The 18,513-nt window shown below is 41.8% G+C and overlaps 1 protein-coding gene across 1 annotated transcript in view; it reads right to left on the reverse strand.

Moving 5' to 3' along the window:
* The window catches only part of LOC113035882 (LHFPL tetraspan subfamily member 6 protein), a 47,690-nt gene that overhangs the window by 28,060 nt on the left and 1,117 nt on the right, over positions 1-18,513 (reverse strand). The window contains exon 2 of the mRNA XM_026191720.2: positions 17,927-18,438. Within this exon, the coding sequence (XP_026047505.1) occupies positions 17,927-18,311 (385 nt within the window). The 5' untranslated portion in view covers positions 18,312-18,438. The remainder of the gene's footprint in view (positions 1-17,926; positions 18,439-18,513) is intronic.

Below are 18,513 nucleotides of genomic sequence, written 5' to 3' on the forward strand. Positions count from 1 at the left end.
AACTTGATTTAGATCTGCTCCATGTGGTGATTTGCTGTAGGGATGGGTGCCACATCTTCCGCTCTTCTATATAATCTCCCCTTTCTCTGCTTACTGGCCTTTATTTAAAGATAGTAAGTGAGATAGCAGTGCATCGTTTTTCTCGCTCCGTCTTTCTTTGACACCAGCTGCTGCTGTGCACTTTATGATGCTGGTTGGGAGAAAATGGGAAGGGGGGGGGATAAAAAAGAATCCCTCCCACTTTCTCTGGTGGTATGCAAAGATTCCACAGGCGGCCTCCAGAGCCCCTATCCTTCCACAACCCTCCCCCAGCCTCGGCTTCCATCAACCTTCAGTGGCCTCTGAAAGAGCGGGGTAAAGAGTGGAGGTAACAGAGCTGGGGTCTAAGGCAAAGAAGAGGAACAAGCGTATTAAAAAACAGCTTCACAGTTGACGTCAACGGCTGCATCATATATAGATGTGCAGCAGGGTTTCCAAGGATTTGTTCCCACAAAGGTAACAAGTGTGGGTGGCAATTTCTTTCATATAAATACACTCTTTGGAAATGTAGGGCAGGATAGCCAAGCTGCCAAAACACGATTTTGTGATCTAATGAAGTCTTCATATAGGCGCTGTCGATAAAAAAAAATAGACTAGTGAAATAAAATTCTGTCCGTTTCTGACCATTTTTGCAGGACAGGCACGAGCCCATTTCAACTGTAATTACATTTTAGAGGAGATCATAATACCTCCTAATGGGAGGGAAAGTCATTACAATGGACAACTGGTAATGTGATCGTCTACCCATGACTGACACTCAATTCAAATCTTTCTTTAAATGCCCTTATTTCATTACCCTCTAATGTATTCTTTACTCAGTGTGCCGGTGCAGAGAGAAGTGGGAGAGATGAGGGAAGGGACGGTTAAAGATGAGCTTCTATCTCAAATGCCTCATTTCATGGTTATTTTTCTGCTGAAAAAAGTTCAAACTGGGGAAATTCTAATCTGATAATCAGTATCTGGCTGGTGCTGAAACAGGCAGCTTGTCTCCTTTGCCTCACTGTTAAGCCATCACGTTTACTAAAGCTGTATTTGACTTCCACTTGAAAGGAACAAACAGTGAGCTCGGCCTGTAGCAGCTTTGTCAGGGGCAACATGTCATTCATTTTGCCACAATTGCAAGACTTTCTGAGTGTACTTGCCAGAGTAAACAACTTACCATAAGGCTGACCGTCTGTCTTCAGCAGAAGGCAAGAACTATAACATTGTGCTCTGCACAGTTGGAACAAAAAACAGCAGCAAGGCTGTGTTCAGTTCTATTTCTTTTAAGAAAAATCGGAAATTGTTCACGGTAAGCTGTTTGTAGTTAAGAGAAGGAACAAAATGTTTAAGAATTTAAGAAAATTAACCGTGCAAAATGACTGTGCAAAATGTTTCATCTGCTGTTTTCTAAAGATGTAGAGTCACATAGTGCTGCTATAACAGGCTGTAAAAGCCTCTGGCTACGATCCAATGGGTGCATTCTGTGACAATACACACAATGCACCTATTGGACTGTAGTTTAGTGTGCATTGTGCGGAAGAAAACATAAACAAACAAGCACACAAATGACTTGCAAACAGTTCTTTGTCTTCCTAGAATCTTTGTGTAATGGAGAGCAAACACGGATGGGGAACATCTTTGGATGTTTCTGCACCATCTGCAAGTGTTTGCATAACTGGAAGACTGATTGTTTGCTCTAACCTGTCAATATGGTGATGCCAGGACTGAAATATACAGGAAGAAAATTTTAAAAATACATATATATATTCAACATTGTTTGAGCAAACATGTATGTGTGATGTGTGAGCAGCTTCCAAAACAAACAGAAGACAAACATGACAACAGGAAACTGCACAAAGAGCACAGCTAGTGAAATTTCCCATGCTATTCGCTCATCATCACCTCAGTGTGATGCAGTATCACACCGGCTTGTTTCCTCTGAAGAAGCTGGAGGGGATGGCCCTTTTCTGCGCAGGGAGAGAGGACAATCTTCACTTATTTTCAAAAGCTCACCGACACGTGGGAAGATACGGGCCACTGCTTCAGTGACCACCTGGAGACCAGATGAAGGCTCCGGGGTTTAGCATCCCTTGCATATGCAAGCGCAACAGGATAGGCATGAGGATGGTCTCACGCCTGTAGCCTGTCTTGAAGACGAATGAAGCGGTGGTGCTGGGCCTTGGGGCCTCACTGTGGGTACCTCACTGTTGGGCTGGTAGATTAGGTCTGGATCGCACTTGACATGCCACGGGAGAAAACAATTGGATGGAGGGGAAAGAGAGGGGAGAGGTTTCTCTACTACAAAGTGGAGCAGCTACCGTGTGATTATGTCCTTGTTTATAAAGATATTATAAAAGGTATATTTAATCCTTGCAAGTCAAGTAACCGATCGTTTAATAAACAAGATCTGAAATACATTTATTAGATAAAACTATTAGCTTTTAAATCGTATTTTCTCTGGTTAATATCAGTGTGAATGGAATATACTTAAGTAATGGCTGTTGAACAAAACAAAAAGCCTTACCTATGTTAAGCTTTCATTTGTGCTGTTTAGGCCATTAGAAATAATAATAATAGATTGCCTTTCTAAGTGTTTTATATTATCATTGGAGAGACCACATTAGCAGCCACTCAAGTGACAGCAGCCTATTTTCCCCTGCTCATTTCGCCACCCCCACCTACTACTCCTTCCCTGGAGATATATAGCCAGCCATATACATGCCAATGAATCACACTCCTGCTCTGCACACACAAGTTGCCCTTGGTTAGGTGTTACTTATCAAGCTCAAGGTCTAACACTGGGGTAATTATCACAAAGAGCTGAGCCATGGGAGCATGTTAGACGATGATATGTTTAGCTAAGGTGTAAGGAGGGGGGGGGGGGGGGGCTCTTTAATTGCCAGGCACAGACTGTAAGATCAATCATTTGTTGGATTTTTAAGACAAGAGACAAAAGAGGAAGGTCAATGGCTGAATGTGACAGAGAGATAATGCTTCACGTGAAGAATGCGGAGCGAGATGTCTGCAAAGCCACTGAAAGAAACAATGTAGAACAAATGAGAGTAAACAGTGAGGCAACAAATGCTCCATAATTACCTCAAGTATCAAATAGTGGTGTGCCTGTTGTTCATGAGAGGATGAAGATCTCTTTTCAGAGATCAATAAGTCCTACAGAAGCCTGGGCCTCTGGTGGAGTCTCCACCCTCCTCTCTTCCCACAATTCCCACTAGCTCCGTGTTTAACTGCCCACAGGGCTAGTTTAGGGGAGGAGGGCGAACTCGAAACAACAATGCTTAGAGCTAGGACACTAGTGAGCTTCCAGCTGGCAGATCCAAGCTTTGATCATGATTACAGATTACTGTGGTTCAGGGCAGGTGTCTTCCTGAGTAAGCGACACCCTGCTGAGGGCCCATCAATAAGCAGTGGGAAGAAAGACTGTTTGAATGGTATGCCTCAACAACTACAAAACCTTTCAACCACTGATACTGCTGTACAAGCTGGCTACTTTAAAATGTTTTGTTGCCTTCTAAGAAAGAGGATGCTTGTGAAAACCCAGGGTACCTTATGGGTAGATTTCAAAAAGGAAACTCTTTTTTTCTATGAAGGAAATCACAAACTTTTGCCCAAAGGAGTCTATAAAAACCACACCCAAGTTACTCTGTCCCATTTATGTATCTGTTTGTCAAAGCACACAGATTTTTACTTTGCGGTCCACGGCAGTTGTTGTTTGAAGCTTGTATTTTAGCATACGCGTTTTTCTTTAAGCTGAATGTGCATACCACCTCCAAGCACCAGTTGTTAGAAACCAGCCAACGACTGCACAACAAAAAGTGCTCAGCTCATCTCGAGCGTTTCACTTTCAATGTCTTGGAGAAGCTGAGGATCGACCTGTAACCATATATTTGCCAACTGTCTATAGTGTAAGCTTTCCTTTGTGCTGAAAGTGTGCAGAAATGTCAAGAAGTGAGAGACAAACACCAGCACATGAAAGCCTCAAACCCATGGGAATGCAATCTTTTAAAGCAAAAAGCTCCTTGATTTCTTTAGAAACCTTGTAATGTCACATTGTTTGTTTCTACACTTATCCCTCTTATTAAAATATATATTTTAAACCCTGCATTCACTGTAAAAACCTATTAATGATTCAGTCAGTTAGTTATTGAGTACACAGTGAAACCCTTTATGTTGTTTTTAAGTTAATTAATTAAGCAAAATGTCAAGTAACAGTTTTCATATTAGCAAACATGATGCCAGAGTAAACAGCAGGATTTTCACTACCGGTAGAAGACCTGGGTGCGGCACCTTAGCATTTTTTTTCATGGCGCCAAAGCTAAATGAACAGAAAAAAATATGTTAAGACATGTTTTGCTGTTATTTATCAAGTCAAATGCTTCTGTGCTTTCATTTGCTGTACCAAAGTATTACCATATGAAGGAGTTAGGCATGCTATCCACAGACACACAGCAACAATGGTGAACTAAGGATTAAACAATACTCATGACTAACATGTTTGATTTTTCTGATGATTTCAGGAGAGGTCATTACAGTATCATAATTCTGGTGTTTATATTACTGATATTCAAATTTATTTAGGATATTCAGATATATATTTTTCAAATTTCCTTTTGAAAGTCTGAATATTATGAAAGCTCATTGCTTTTAAAGGTACTTGTATTTTGTATTGTACCACTGACATAAAATGACCATAAAGTTATAACATTGTCGTTGTATTATTTTATTAATATTATGTAATCTAAACAAAAGTATTTACTATATCAGGCATCTTTTTTTTTTAACTATATTAACTGAACCACATCCAACAATTCTATCAACATCAAAATACACACAAGTAAAAGTCCACTGCATAATTTACAACATCTTCAACAAAGCAGTATGTGAGCCACCCGATTTTAATCAAGAGGTGCAGCTCTTGGTGCGCAATCTAATCCAAAAGTCACTCTAACCATACAGGAAGCACCTGCCAAGATACATAATAAAAATCCTACTCAAATCCTCGAGGACATTTCCAGCGCAGATGAGCTGCAAGTGAGTCCACATGCTTTTCAGCTGTTTCTCTACTTTCACTGCCAGGCAAAGTGATGTCTAGCTCATTTCTAAGTACACTGCCCAAGAAAGTGGAGGCTAAATGATTGCAGAGCACCAGACACATCGGAGGCTAGAGAAGAAGATGCAGAGATAATAACGGACATTTACCGCCTAAAACCCAGCGGGGTATTGCAGGGTCTCTGTGCACTGCACAGCTGTCTCTGCTTTTATTGCTATTTTGTGCACGCAGCCTTTGTCAGTTTACCAGCTATCTTACCGAATAACCTTGATGTTAGTGCTGTATGTGGCTGATGTTCAGTGTAAATACTGAATGACCGATGTCAAACTCACCTTTCTCTGTAATAGCCATCAGTGCCGCCTCACTTTGGAGAGGTTATGCAGTTATAGAGGCAGAAAAAAACAATTTAAGGCAACATATCTTTCATGAACAAGCTGACTGAGAAAGAAAGATGTCAGTATAGCTTGAAAGCAAACATCAGATATCAAGCTGGCAATCAAAACGGTACAACCTACGCTTTGTCCAACTACTCTCTGACTGACAGTCTGCACAGTGTTATCAGCAGGCCGGAGCACCTCTGACTTCTCAGCTCCTATTATCTCTCTTTTGCACATGACGAGCCATTCAGCTTCCATCATGAGTATGACTGAGTGCTCTGTTTGTGGAAAAAAAACCCACCCACACTCTGGCCAGCCACTTACTCTGTGGTTATCTTCCAGTGTCAGATGGGGAGGCACATCATGGTCAGACTAAAACATGTTGAGCAGAACAGCTTTGGAACATTTTAATATTTGATCGAGCAGCTCTCAAAGAAAGTCAGTCAGAATTGTCTTTAATCTTTGTAGTTTTACCCTGGAATAATCACATCCAATGCATGCTTTGTAAACGAGCCAAATTCAATTTAAGATGCTCGACTAAGAAAGCCATATCTTTAGCTTTCTCGCATTTATGTGGTCTGGCTAAAAGACAGGAGGCAGGAAGAGGAGCTGCCCTGAGGGGAATGCCAACAAAGGACTGGCATTAAGTAGCACTATCAGGACAGTCACGATAGTGACATGTTCTATAATATTCAAGTCTTAGCTGGCGGTGCACGAGATAAGTAGATTTGAGTGATATCTCTGGCAGTGGAGCAATACGGTTCAGCTCCCAAGGGCTTGGCTCCAAATATATAATCACTCCATAATTACAAATCCTCCATTCTGCTTCACCTTAACAGGTGACACCCTTGTTTTTAGCGCTTTGTTAAAAGCTTTCTGGTTTCCTTCCAATTTGCCCATGTAATGGTGACTAAATGGTAGAGACTGACTACAGGGTGTGGAGTCTGTAATGAGGTTTACGTATACACTACTACACAACAGCCTGGAGTTGCCCTGAAATGATGAGACCATCTGAGGGCCTGACATTCTCCCTCCTTTGGCTGCACCAAGTTATAAACAGAATCAGCGGCAAAGGCGAATCCTGGTGCAAACCAAACCCCACTGAAAATGAGTCATACATATATAATCTCATTTATGAGAACCAAGCTCTCATTGTTTTTGTGCAGGGACCAAATGGCCCATTACAACTGAGAGAGCATACTTCTCCCATACTGGCTTCTCCTATCTTCTCATAGGGGATCATCTGATTGTTGAGGTTTTCTCTGTACTATTCCAGTACGGAGGCAACTATTATTGTGATATGGCACCGAACTTCCCTAAAATCCAAAAAATCATGTTCCTGTAAACTGGCTGGTTGCACAAACTCCCACGCACCCTTGAATATCCTCGATCGATGAACTCTAGCTGAGTGTGAAACAGTTGAGATGAAAATTAGCATGTGTGAGGACAAAAGGGTGGAGTGCCCACTCCAGGTAGGGAATGAGTTGTTGCCTCAAGTGGAGGAGTTCAAGTATCTTTGAGTCTTGCTTACGAGTCAGGGAAAAAAAGGGAGCGGGTAATTGACTGACAGCTTCGTGCAGCATCTGCAGTGTTGCAGAATGCTGTACCCCTCTGTTGTAATACGAAAAGATCTGAATGTAGAAGCAAAGCTGTTGCGTTACCCATCGATCTACATTCCTACCCCTATCTTTGTCCATGAGCTCTGTGCAGTGACCAAACTAAACAAGTTCACCGATACAAGTGAGTTTCCTTCACAGAGTTTTTGGGCTCTCCCTTAGAGATAGCATGAAGAGCTTAGTGATTTAGGAGGGGCTCAGAGCTGCAACTCCTCCACATCAAAAGGAGGCAGTTATGGTTGTTCGGCAATCTGATTAGGATGCTTCTCGGATGCCTCTTGGTTAAGGTGTTTTGGGCACGTTTAACTGGAAGGCGGCCCTAGGGCAGACTGAATGATTATGCCCCTTGGCTTGGGAATTTATATGTATAACATTTGCAAAATAATGTGAAGTAGTTGGATAGAATAGCCCAGACACTTACAGAAAAAAAGATGATACAATTATGTCCTTAGAAATGATTTGAAATGATTACTTCATCTTGTGAGGCTTTATTTAAAATGACAGTCACACACAAAGCAGAAAAATGATGGTGGTCAGTGTTTCCATTATCTTGTAGCTATTCACTGAAGATTGGTGTTTTCATTATGGTGGCTAGTCTATAAAGCCTGAGAATAACACATAGTTAATCATTTCGACTGATCCACACCATCTCCCGCTAGAGACATCAACTCGTGTGCTTGTTCAAGCATTAGCTGGACTATGTGGGCTCAGTCCCAGTGTGGTTCTAAATCAAACCCATGAAAACTCTCTCATGTTGTGACGTAACTTGAGCCAGGTCGCCATTGCCGTGGACCTTGGTGTAGATGGGCTGTTGGGCCTGGGATCAAAACACAGGGGAGTCAGAATGGGTGAGATCCAGAATTAGAGCAGACAGCAAAGTCAAAGAGTACCTTTGTTCCCAAACTCCCTTTGAAAAGGAGCAGAACTCTCAGCTTTCAGTTTTTTTAATCCAAGTATTTTGTGACATTTTGCTTTTTGTTGAACATAAAAGAACAAACAAAAAGAATGCACACGGGTGAAAGAAGAAGAACGTGAAAACAAAAAAAAAAAATGATGTGAGTAACAGTAATACAGTGCATGAACATAGCAGCAGAGGAGGTGGAGCCCACATGCAGGACACACTGTCTTGCTAATGTTCTCAACTCTTATAACAGGTGAGGAAAGTGATAAGGTATCATGACTAATATCAGTATTCCCCACCAACCTCAAGGCTGTTTGTACACTGCACCTGACCCAACTTGTCACATTGCAACAAGTCCTTGATTTAGCTTCCAATATGAGTTTATCTTTTATAAGAACCTTTCCTTTGTGACACTTTGTGTAAAAGCTGCCAAACCCCAGACGGCTCTTCTGCAGAGCTGTTTTCCATAACAATCCTATATATGGTCACCTCCTGCTGATCTTCATAAACATATACAAATATGGGTAGAGGAGTATTCTGTCCCCTTTATAGCCTCTTCAAACTCTCTCAGAGATGGAAGCTTACTTTGTGCATTCCAGAGACACTGTGTTATGCTTTCAGAGGCTTATTTTGAACCGAGTGGCTCAAAATACAACCAGCCACTATGTCGTATGGTAAACTGAATGGGCGTCCCAGCTTGGGGTCTCTTATTTCAGTCTGCTTTCACAGCCTTTGTCTGCTCGCGGTTAGAATAACTGCCTGAATTCAAGCTTTTTCATGCTGGGCTTTGTTTATGCCTTGCTGTTGTTGCAGTTTCTTTCTCTCTTCTAGGTTCACCTGAAGGCCAGTCAACAAGGTGCCATTTAGCTGTTGAGGCTTGACAACAATCTGCCCAAAGAGGGTAAAAATAGACTTTGAGCGCTGAACGGACTGTAAGCTGGATGGTGGTGGTGTAACTTAACCTGTTTATCTAGCAGACCCCCAACCACTACAAGACTCCGGGGATTTAGACAAATGTTGACCCTCTCTTTCCTCTTTCCCCACTCTTCTCTTCCTATCTCTGTCTTTCCTCTGGTTCTGCACCCCCTGCTGCTGTGGAAACCAGATCAAGTAATGGGAAAATCCCACCCAACTGCTGCTGACCAGCTGGAATGAGAGTCTGGGAAGTAAAGGAAAACTACTTCCACCAAAACACTCAAACCTCAGCAGTCAACACAAGTACAGCCACAGGCCACAAATTGAAGATTATTCTTCAGCTTGTGTCAGCCTTTTAAAAACTGAGGCATGCACACTTTTTCCCTGAGACATAATTTCATGCGGCACAATTACATGGTTGTCATTTTATGATAATGATGGGAGTGACATTTTGCTTATTACTACACCAAGGTGCTTTGGTGATTTTTTCCTGCTTCCAAAAAAAAAAAAAAAAAAAGAAAGAAAGAAAAGGAAAAGCCTACACAGCACATTTGACTTATATCGAACACTAAACACACAAACACTCTGTGCAGAGTGTGTATTGGAAAAATCCCTGGATAAATGTGAATTTTAACACAGATAGTATAAAAAAAACTGTGAAATTAGTGCAATTTTAACACTTTCTCTTGTGCAGCACAAGTAACTAATAAAAGCCCTTCAACTTAAAATTATACTGGGGACGGTTAGTGGGCAGAATATATTTACCCCAAATTCCCACCATTCCTTAAGGCAGACAGCAGAGGCAGGCCTAGGACTCAGCAGACAGGACATTACTAAACTCAGTCACATGCAGAGTTATCTACAGACACCCACCAGAAAATAAAAGCATACAAAAAGCAACCTTTCATGCTAAAAAATTTAAAAAAAAAGAGTCCAATTCACACATGCAACTACAGTCACCATGTCATTAGGTGACATGGTGCACAGGTGACCTCTGTCCTTCTCTGATCTGATCTTCAGCTGCCTTATATGTCATCTTCACCTGTCTTCACATGTGTTTGAGTGACCCACTGAAGTACAGGGTCTGTCCCAGAGCTGTACACTGACCCTGATCTAATTCACCCAGAGACAGTGCTTACACTCTTCCACAAACTGACGGCTCCGGCTTGCCATGCAGCGCTTAATGCTATTTCTGGCCTTTCAGTGATAAAAAAAATGGGAAACGCTTGGGTTCCCTAAGTCAAATTAAATGAGACATCTACAAGTCAAAGGAGGGAATTACTCACTCTGAAATGAATCTTCGCATTGGCTCTTTGAATACGCAAATTTGAAATTTAATGCAGATCCAGTTTGATGGAAAACACACAATTTAGTCATATTTCTTAAGCAAAAATACACTTCTCAGTATTCCTAGCTGCCTTTTTAGTTGTAGAATCATCTCAATACATTGAGCATATATTCTATTTTCTCACCGGCCTGCTATTTGACCTACGCAGCAGCACAAAAGAAGCACTGACCTCACATTCCTCTCACTTGGAAGAACAGGGTATAATTAACTGTAGTGTTAAAGGCATGGTGCCTCTGAGACTGTAAAACAGGGTATGAATACAGAGCAAACTATTTTATCCCATAGGGCTGAGAGCCAATCCATACAATCTATACTTATTCATTTATTCAGCCAACTCATGGCCTCGGTCTCCCTCGGAAGCGTCTAACGGGTCAAATGTGGGCTTTTCGTCCTCTTCATCTCCAATTAGACATAGCATGTGGTGATCCAGGTATGTGTTGATGTTTTTCTCTTTGCATTGTCTGCTATTTGTGTTTCTGTTTAAAAGAGTTTACTTTTGTGCCTCCCACTTCAGTATTGCTCACTGTGAGCAAAGACCTGGACGCTGACATCATGCATGCCCTCCACAATGTGTCATCAGTGATACAGAGGAGTGGAGCCTCTACCATCTGTGAAGCATCTGTTTAAGCACTGATTCACCCATTCATGCATACAGTATTCACTGTTTTAGTTGTCAGTGGCAAGGATCTGAGATGTGTTAACAATTACTTTTCTGTGTACTTTGCCCTTTCTCTGAAAACAGAGGAGAAGGTCCCAGAAAATAAACTTTTGATGGTCTAGGACAACAAGTAACAAATATTACACAGTCTGTGTAAACAGGAAATAAAGACGCAAAGTTTCACAACTCGAGGAAGGCAGTGTTAGTAGGTCAATCCACCACTTTGGCCCAGGATGAATAATGGATGGTAACATCATCAAGTGTCATTATTAAGATAAAGCTCTAATTTGTTCAATACCAGAAAACCACATACTGTAACTAATGGCATTTCCATCAGCTCTGGCTGTTAACACACTAAACTACTATGATGAACACTGCACTCTGATTAAGTTAAGTGTTGATTAATAAATTACTCAGTCTATAAAATGCCAGAAAAAGGTTAGGAAATATTGATGTTGATGTGGGCAAGGGTCAAATGAAATGTTTTGTGTAGGCAACAGTGAGGAACAACTACCGCTGTGAGTGGCTGGATAATCTCTGACGTTTCACTTGCTAAATTCCTAAATTAACAATGGATAATTGCTTGACTACCAAAATTGTTGTTGATTTTTTTCTGTAACTCAGCTAATCATTTAATCAACTTATAGTTTAATTGCTAGGAAATTCATTTCCCCAAATCACCAATTCCCTTCCACTCTCAAGCTGCTAGTTGTCTGTTATTACAGCTGCTTCAAAGTCAGACACGAATGCAGACACAGTTATGTTCCCCGCGACAAAAAACAATCTGATATGAAGCACGCCTGCAACTACAGCAGAGAAAACAATGACTTAACAGAGGAATAGACTGAAATAACCCTTCTGTCTGTGCTTTAGTTCCCCAGACTTCCTGTTTGACAAAACCAAATCCCTGTTGATGCTGAGCTTTCCGCTCTTTTCTTTTTTTGTTTTTGCCTCACTCTTTTCTCTTCTAACATTTGTTCACTCTTTCTGTCTTTCTGGCTTGGACCAGGTCCACTATTCGGGTCACTGGTTACTGGCCCAATCCATTTTTTTCATGCTTGTAGCCAACAGCAATGTACAGTGCCGCTGTGAGGAGTAGGAGGAGGCACTCGTGAGAAAGGGATGGAGAAAAAGAGGGGATGGACACAGATGGGTGGACACAAAGTAGATATAGGGGAAAGGTGAAACAGGCGTGATATAGAGAGTTAAAGACTGAGAGCACTGGAAATAATACTGAAGTACCCCCAAATTGAATGGCAGAAAACAAGTTCAGAGAGTGGAGGGTGAATGAAAAAGACAGACCTGAACCCTCCAGACAATAGACTGCCTGTAGTTCACATGCTACATTTCACTGCTCTTTGACTCCAAACACTCTTACGCTGGTATTAGTGGAGCTTTGAGGCAACAGTGCACTGTGAAAATAGCTGCCGGGCTAAATGAGTGTATTACAGTGTAAGAGTGGTCTTTACTTTAGGTGATCAATCAACCCAGAGGTAGAGACTTCCACTTTATAACCATTAGAGGCCTGAAACATAAGCAGTGAAGAGCAAGACACAGTTCTAAACATCATTACACTAGACTCTTGTCCACAGTGAAAAGTCCTGGCTCCCTCCTCTTAAACATATGCTTTCTCATTAATTTTTTCCAGTGCTTACATGACAGATGAGACACTGCAGTCCATCATCATCAAATCAGACTGGCAGGCCTATGAGGAGGGAGGAATACAGATAGGCTTTGGAAGTAAAAAGGATAACAGTGCATGTCAGGAAATATTTAAATATTGCCCAACCCCCTCCCCTGGAAATGTCTTGTGATCTGACACCATTTACACATGACTGTCAAGAGACACTGTTCCAGACAGAATATTTCCCGGGAAATGCGAGCCCCTCGTGCTAAGCCTCCCTCATATGGATGCGATTTCATTTTGTTGAACCTCTCGAAAATGAGTGCTGGTGGCGAGAGGGGAGTGGAAGCACGCATTCTGGGACTGGGTGGGATCCAGCTGGCAAGAACTCACAAAGCAGCCACAAGGACAAAGCTCCTGGCTGTGCTGGTATGGCTCCAAAACAGGACAACACAAGGCTGTGCCAAATAGCCCTTGGCAAAATTATGAAAGCCATGAAGGCTGCCCATCTGTAATTTATTTACATGTCTTTAAATTTATCACTCATGTCCATGCCCTCCATATACCCTTTGAGCTACACAGGCAGTGCAGACAGAGATGGTAGTAAATGTCATCCAGCCTCGCCAACACACGAGCGGGATACCGTATTAACATGTTATATGTGACAGGTGGGTCACTTCTGTGGAAATGACAGAGCTACTCAAGAAAGTGAGTGAGACAGATCGAGTTGAGTGCATTTGATGTGCTGCTTCATATTCTTCACTGACCGACATTCCACAGCAGTGCGGCCAAAAAGAGTCGCTGGCACAGAGGTTCAAACAGAGCCAATCAACCAGAAAACGAAATGGAGAAGCTATCCTGAAAAGCAACATGGCCAATTATTTGATATCACAGATCAACTGCAGCTTCAGTGGAGGCTGGTGTGGGAAGTATTCAACCAGGACGGTCAACACGTCTGTGCAAACTGCAGAGGCAAGAGTCAACGTGTCGCATGGTTTCCCTCATAAGCACGTCCTTCTGCTAAAACAAACCGGACTAATAAGGTTTCACCAACTTTTGCTATATTCTGTTTGTACTTTCAGTCTATTTGAAGCTTTAGTCTTTTCTTCAGTTCTGCTTTGAAGAAATAAAAAAAAACCCATAAAGAATAAAAATAAAGCTTTGCAAACACTCAAAGGATAAAACATGTCACATAAAATTGCAAGTTTATCATCTCAGTCTGGAAGACCTCACAGGGCAGCGAGGGAACAGTGATGCATTTGAAAAGCCACATTTTTCTGATCTAATTTCATCAAAGAGCTGTCAGAAGCCCGGGCTAACATTTAATGTAATAGACATTAAATGTCTCTAATCAATAATAAATGCTTTTAGCCCATCCCACAGTGATAGCATTGGATTTTCTCCCTCAAACTGTGAAGAGTTCTTCATGGAACAATGACAGATAAAAAAATGAGACTTTATAGATTCCCTGCTGACCACAACTTTCCCTTATAGTAGTGAAAACGCTGCGCTGAGCTATTTCTTGTTTTATATCCCAGGAGACTGTACACCTCAAAGGTCTGCACCCCCTCTGAAACTGTAGCAGTACAAATGAAGTCCCCTATTTCCACCAAACACACTGCCCTGAGAAAGTCCCTGAAAAAGGACAAGCAGAACCTGTCATGCATTATATTGTTTGTCTTGTTGTTTCACCTTCAATTTTAGGACAGAGCAGCTCCCCACACTCTCAATAAAATATAGCTTATACCCACTGGCCTTGAGTTGCTATATCTGCTGACATTTTTATCAGCAGTTATAATGACTTCAATCCAGCTGACATTTTCTGCAGGTCGAGGCAATATATCGAGAGATCGCAGGTTATGTTTTGGAACAATGCTTTACCACTGTCACTTTAGCACTTTTTGTTTTTTTATCAACAACTTTTTTATTTGATTGAGTGCCTTAAAATGAAGATATGGCATAGTTTTCTGTCATATAAATGCAGTTCCAGTTATTAACTTGAACTGCAACAAACTGCTATGCTTTGGTCTTAACAATATGTCGGAACTAATACCTTTAAAATAATTACACTTCTTCAAAATCCCCTTTACTGAGCAACAAAGAAATGATAGGAAAGATCATTTTGTATTTTCTTCTTTTACAAGCAACAACAATACTAATCAAGCCTTTGTTATTTCTGAACAAATGTATAACGCCAAGTATTTTCATCAGGTGTGATTAAAAATAGGTTGCTTTCCTCTACTTTGGCATCTCAGCATTGTTTTCCTGCCTATTTTGTAAAATGGTTTTTAGGCTTTTAAGCTATGGTGCAGTTTGGCATCTGGGTATGTCACAAGGTTATTAATCCCTTAAGGCCAGTCACACACACTGCTTGACTTAGTCTGTCTCAGACAAGGTTTTGAGATCTGGACAAAATCCTGATATCGTACCCAATTCAGAGCACATGGCGGAGACTGAAACCTCCAACTTCAATCTGGGCTGAGAGGCAGCCCGAGGCAGGGATTGTGTGCTTTCAGACATCAGTAGATTTTAAACATATTTGAAGTTTTTCAGCGCACAGTCTGCATTGCCTTTGAATGGCACATAGAGTAAGCAAGGCAACATATAAATACAGAGTGACTTTGTTAAAAAAAAAAAAAAGTCAATGTTGCAGCCACAAGCTCCAGGCTATTATCAATTATATCCAATATTTACTGATGCTTGGGCAGAGCAGTTATCCAGTCATAGGACTTGTGATTGTTAGTCATTAAGAATTGATACAATACAAAATATCCAAACAAAATTAAATTAAAAACATAAAAACACAACTTATTGTTAGTTTATTTTAGTATGGGGGAAACAGAAAACATTTAAAAGGTACAGAAGATGTTTAAATCATAGCTTTAAAATAGCTTTCTTCCTGCTGTGTCTAGCTCCACTTGAAGCATGCAAAAAAGACAAGGCAAGGCTCTGCGGGGGGGGGGAACAAAATCCCCAACAACAAAATCCGAGTCAAGAATCTTAATGTTTGAATCTGTCGTCTGGGCCACAGTCGGTTTAAGTCCCCAACGCTGTATAAGACAAGACGCTACAGTGAACGCAGTGGTTTGGTGCAAGTACAGGATTTATGAACCAGAGCAGTCTCCTGCTCTCATACTTTGACTCCAGCTCTGTTTCCTAGAGGAAATCTGGGCCTCAGCCATTAGCAATTAACAAGCTCTGGAACAACCTTGCCTGTAGTGAGCTGGGAATAAAACGCTGTTATAAGAGGTAAACAACAACACTAGAAACAATAACAGCCATTGTCAAAAGTCTTTCTCTCCAACTAATGAGATAAAGAACTGATTTCTTTCAACTCTAATCCGTTTCATCAGAATGAGATGAATTACAGGAAGATGTAAAGTGGATGGGCTACTCGTGCCTTCTCAGAGGTCCTGGCCTCTCTGGCAAGATGCTCTTCATTAATCAGAATGGCACCGGTATCAGAGAGCGGACCATTAGGCTCACTTCACTTTCGCTGCTTCACAAACTGTCCTTGCTCTGGCTAATCACTGATATTTGATTACACTTTTCGGCACCTTCTGCAGCTGTTCTGCTGCAGATCTTTATTTCTCAGCCAGGTTCTCAGTTAATGAGAAGTGAATGCTCGGTGTTTCAGTCATCAGGTATTTTCCGTCCTCTCTCTCTCCCTCTCAACTTCCCCTCCCTGCCTGGATATTTCAACACTTTGTTAGCGATAAAAGACAATACATGGTGCAGCCCACTGAGTTTCCCCAGTTGTGTCACTTCCAATTAGCCCTTCTGAGACATCTCTGCCCTTTGGCTCACCAGTATTCGAGTTAAAAAAGATCTGATCTTCGTTGTATTGCGTGCTGCCTTGCTTCACTCTCCCACTGTCTAAATTCATGCATGTCTGGATTTGTGAGTCTATGAAAGAGAGAAATCGCAAGAAAGACAGACGGGGAATTTTTAATCCTATAACCAGAAATAGCAGCTTGCTGTAAGGCTCCACGTATGGGGCTGCTGTGAACTTAAAAGGAGCTTTCCTTGTATAAAGGTACACATTTCTGAATAAAGCAGCAAGCCTTCACCTTAATCATCTTCCATATTATACATCATTAATACCGATGTTCTTAAGTAGCTAAGCTTTTTAGAACTGGGACATGGCATGTTGTGGTGGCCCTCTGTAGATTTATCCCTCAGGAAAAAACCTGGCAGCTCTGTCAAATCTGCCCGCAACCTGCTTCTATGTCACATCACTTTTTGAAGCCAAAGTGAAGTGGTGGGGATTGTAAACAGCAGAGTGGTGAGCCACAGTATGTGAGCAAACGTTTTTGAGCTAATGAGAGGACTGGAACGCCGCAGCTTCTTAAACTAGGGCAGAGAAACTCGCAGTTTCAGTGGAAGACTTCCCTCAGACCTCACGTCCCGGGAGTACACATGTGCAAAACCAACAGCACAAACAAACAAAACTGGTGCTGTGCGAAACAGTGTCCACTTAGCGGAATCAAACAAACAGCCAACAACAGGACGTTTTCAGGGCCAACGTTGCAGTGAGGACGGGACTCTGTCTTTACAAAAAACAGTGCCGGAGGTTTCATTTAAACTTTAGGGGCACAGAAGAGAAAGTGTGGGTATAATTTCAAACGTCAAACTACAAAAAGAAGACATAAAATTGATACCAAATGTTGACTTCACAGAAACAAGCACGGGAAAAACAACTGATCATAGTAAAATAAAGGAAAGTATATTAAAATCCACATTTTCATTATATAATTGATTCAGCATATTCACACACCTCCTCTAATTGGACCAAAGCTGTACATGGCCAAAAGGCACTCAGAATTCATGTGATGATGTTAATATTTCAGTTTTTGCCACTTTTTGACACATTTTTACAAAAAATCAGTTCAATTCCAAACCGCAATGAGTAGATAGTGGGTAACTTTTACTATATTAAATGTAAGTAAGTATTAAGACCAAGATATCGGGGATGGTTTTTCGTTTCCTATGCAACGAGTATCGGAGGAAGTAACAGCTTAACTGGACTGAATGCAGGTTTGCTGGCCAAGAAAAGTATTGAGATTTCTATACTGCCTTGTTTCCTCGCTGATGCGCCTGCAAATGGGTTTGAGCCAAATCTGACGAGAAGTTAATTAAAGGCATTACATCCTTCATAATCTCTATAAACATCTACATCTCAGGAGTTTACAGAGGCTCTTTAAACCATCTTTCAATAGAAAGCAAACCGTAACAAATGAGTGATCTGTTCACTTTTCATAACTGCAGTCAGAGCTTCTGCGTTGCATGCCAGCAGTCACAGCCCAGTGAGCACATTGTAGAGTTGGGCTCAGAGTTGGCTGCAGGTACGAGCATGCACAAACGCACACAGACGAACACACACACGCATATAAATACTCACCACCAACAAACTGAATACCGCCAGCCACGCGACCGATTGTACGTGAGATGAGGTCAGAGATGCAGCAGCCCATGAGAGCTGTGAGCGCCACCAGCAGGAGGAGGCCACATCCCACGCCTGTCACCACAGTACAGATCCTCCATTCAAGACTCGGGATGCCGTGGAAGGAGGCGTACCTCCCACACTGCTCCAGCATCACCGTGGTCTGGCTCTCTTCATCCCTCACTGGGTAGGAGCAGCGACGGAAAGTGCCAAAGGACACTGGCTTGTCCATCTGTATTCCCAGCAGCCAATAGGGCATGAAGAAGCCAACACAGGAAGCAGCAGCGCACAGCAGGGACAGCAGGGCCCAGATAACACCCGTACATGTCAGACTAGACGCCATGGTAAACAGTCTGCAAATGGTTCACACTGAACTAACAGCAGTTATATGAGCAGTTGCTATGTTGTGGGAAGTCTTGCAGTGAGCATTTAACACTAGCAGCCTTCACCTCCTCAGTGACTCCGGGTTCCTGTCAAGAGGAAGAGAAACATCCAAACTGAGCACTGACCAGACAAATCATCTGTGTGAACAAGTTGCTGACTTT

The sequence above is a fragment of the Astatotilapia calliptera genome, chromosome 14 (genome assembly GCF_964374335.1).
Source record: "Astatotilapia calliptera chromosome 14, fAstCal68.1, whole genome shotgun sequence".
Lineage (NCBI taxonomy): Eukaryota > Metazoa > Chordata > Actinopteri > Cichliformes > Cichlidae > Astatotilapia > Astatotilapia calliptera.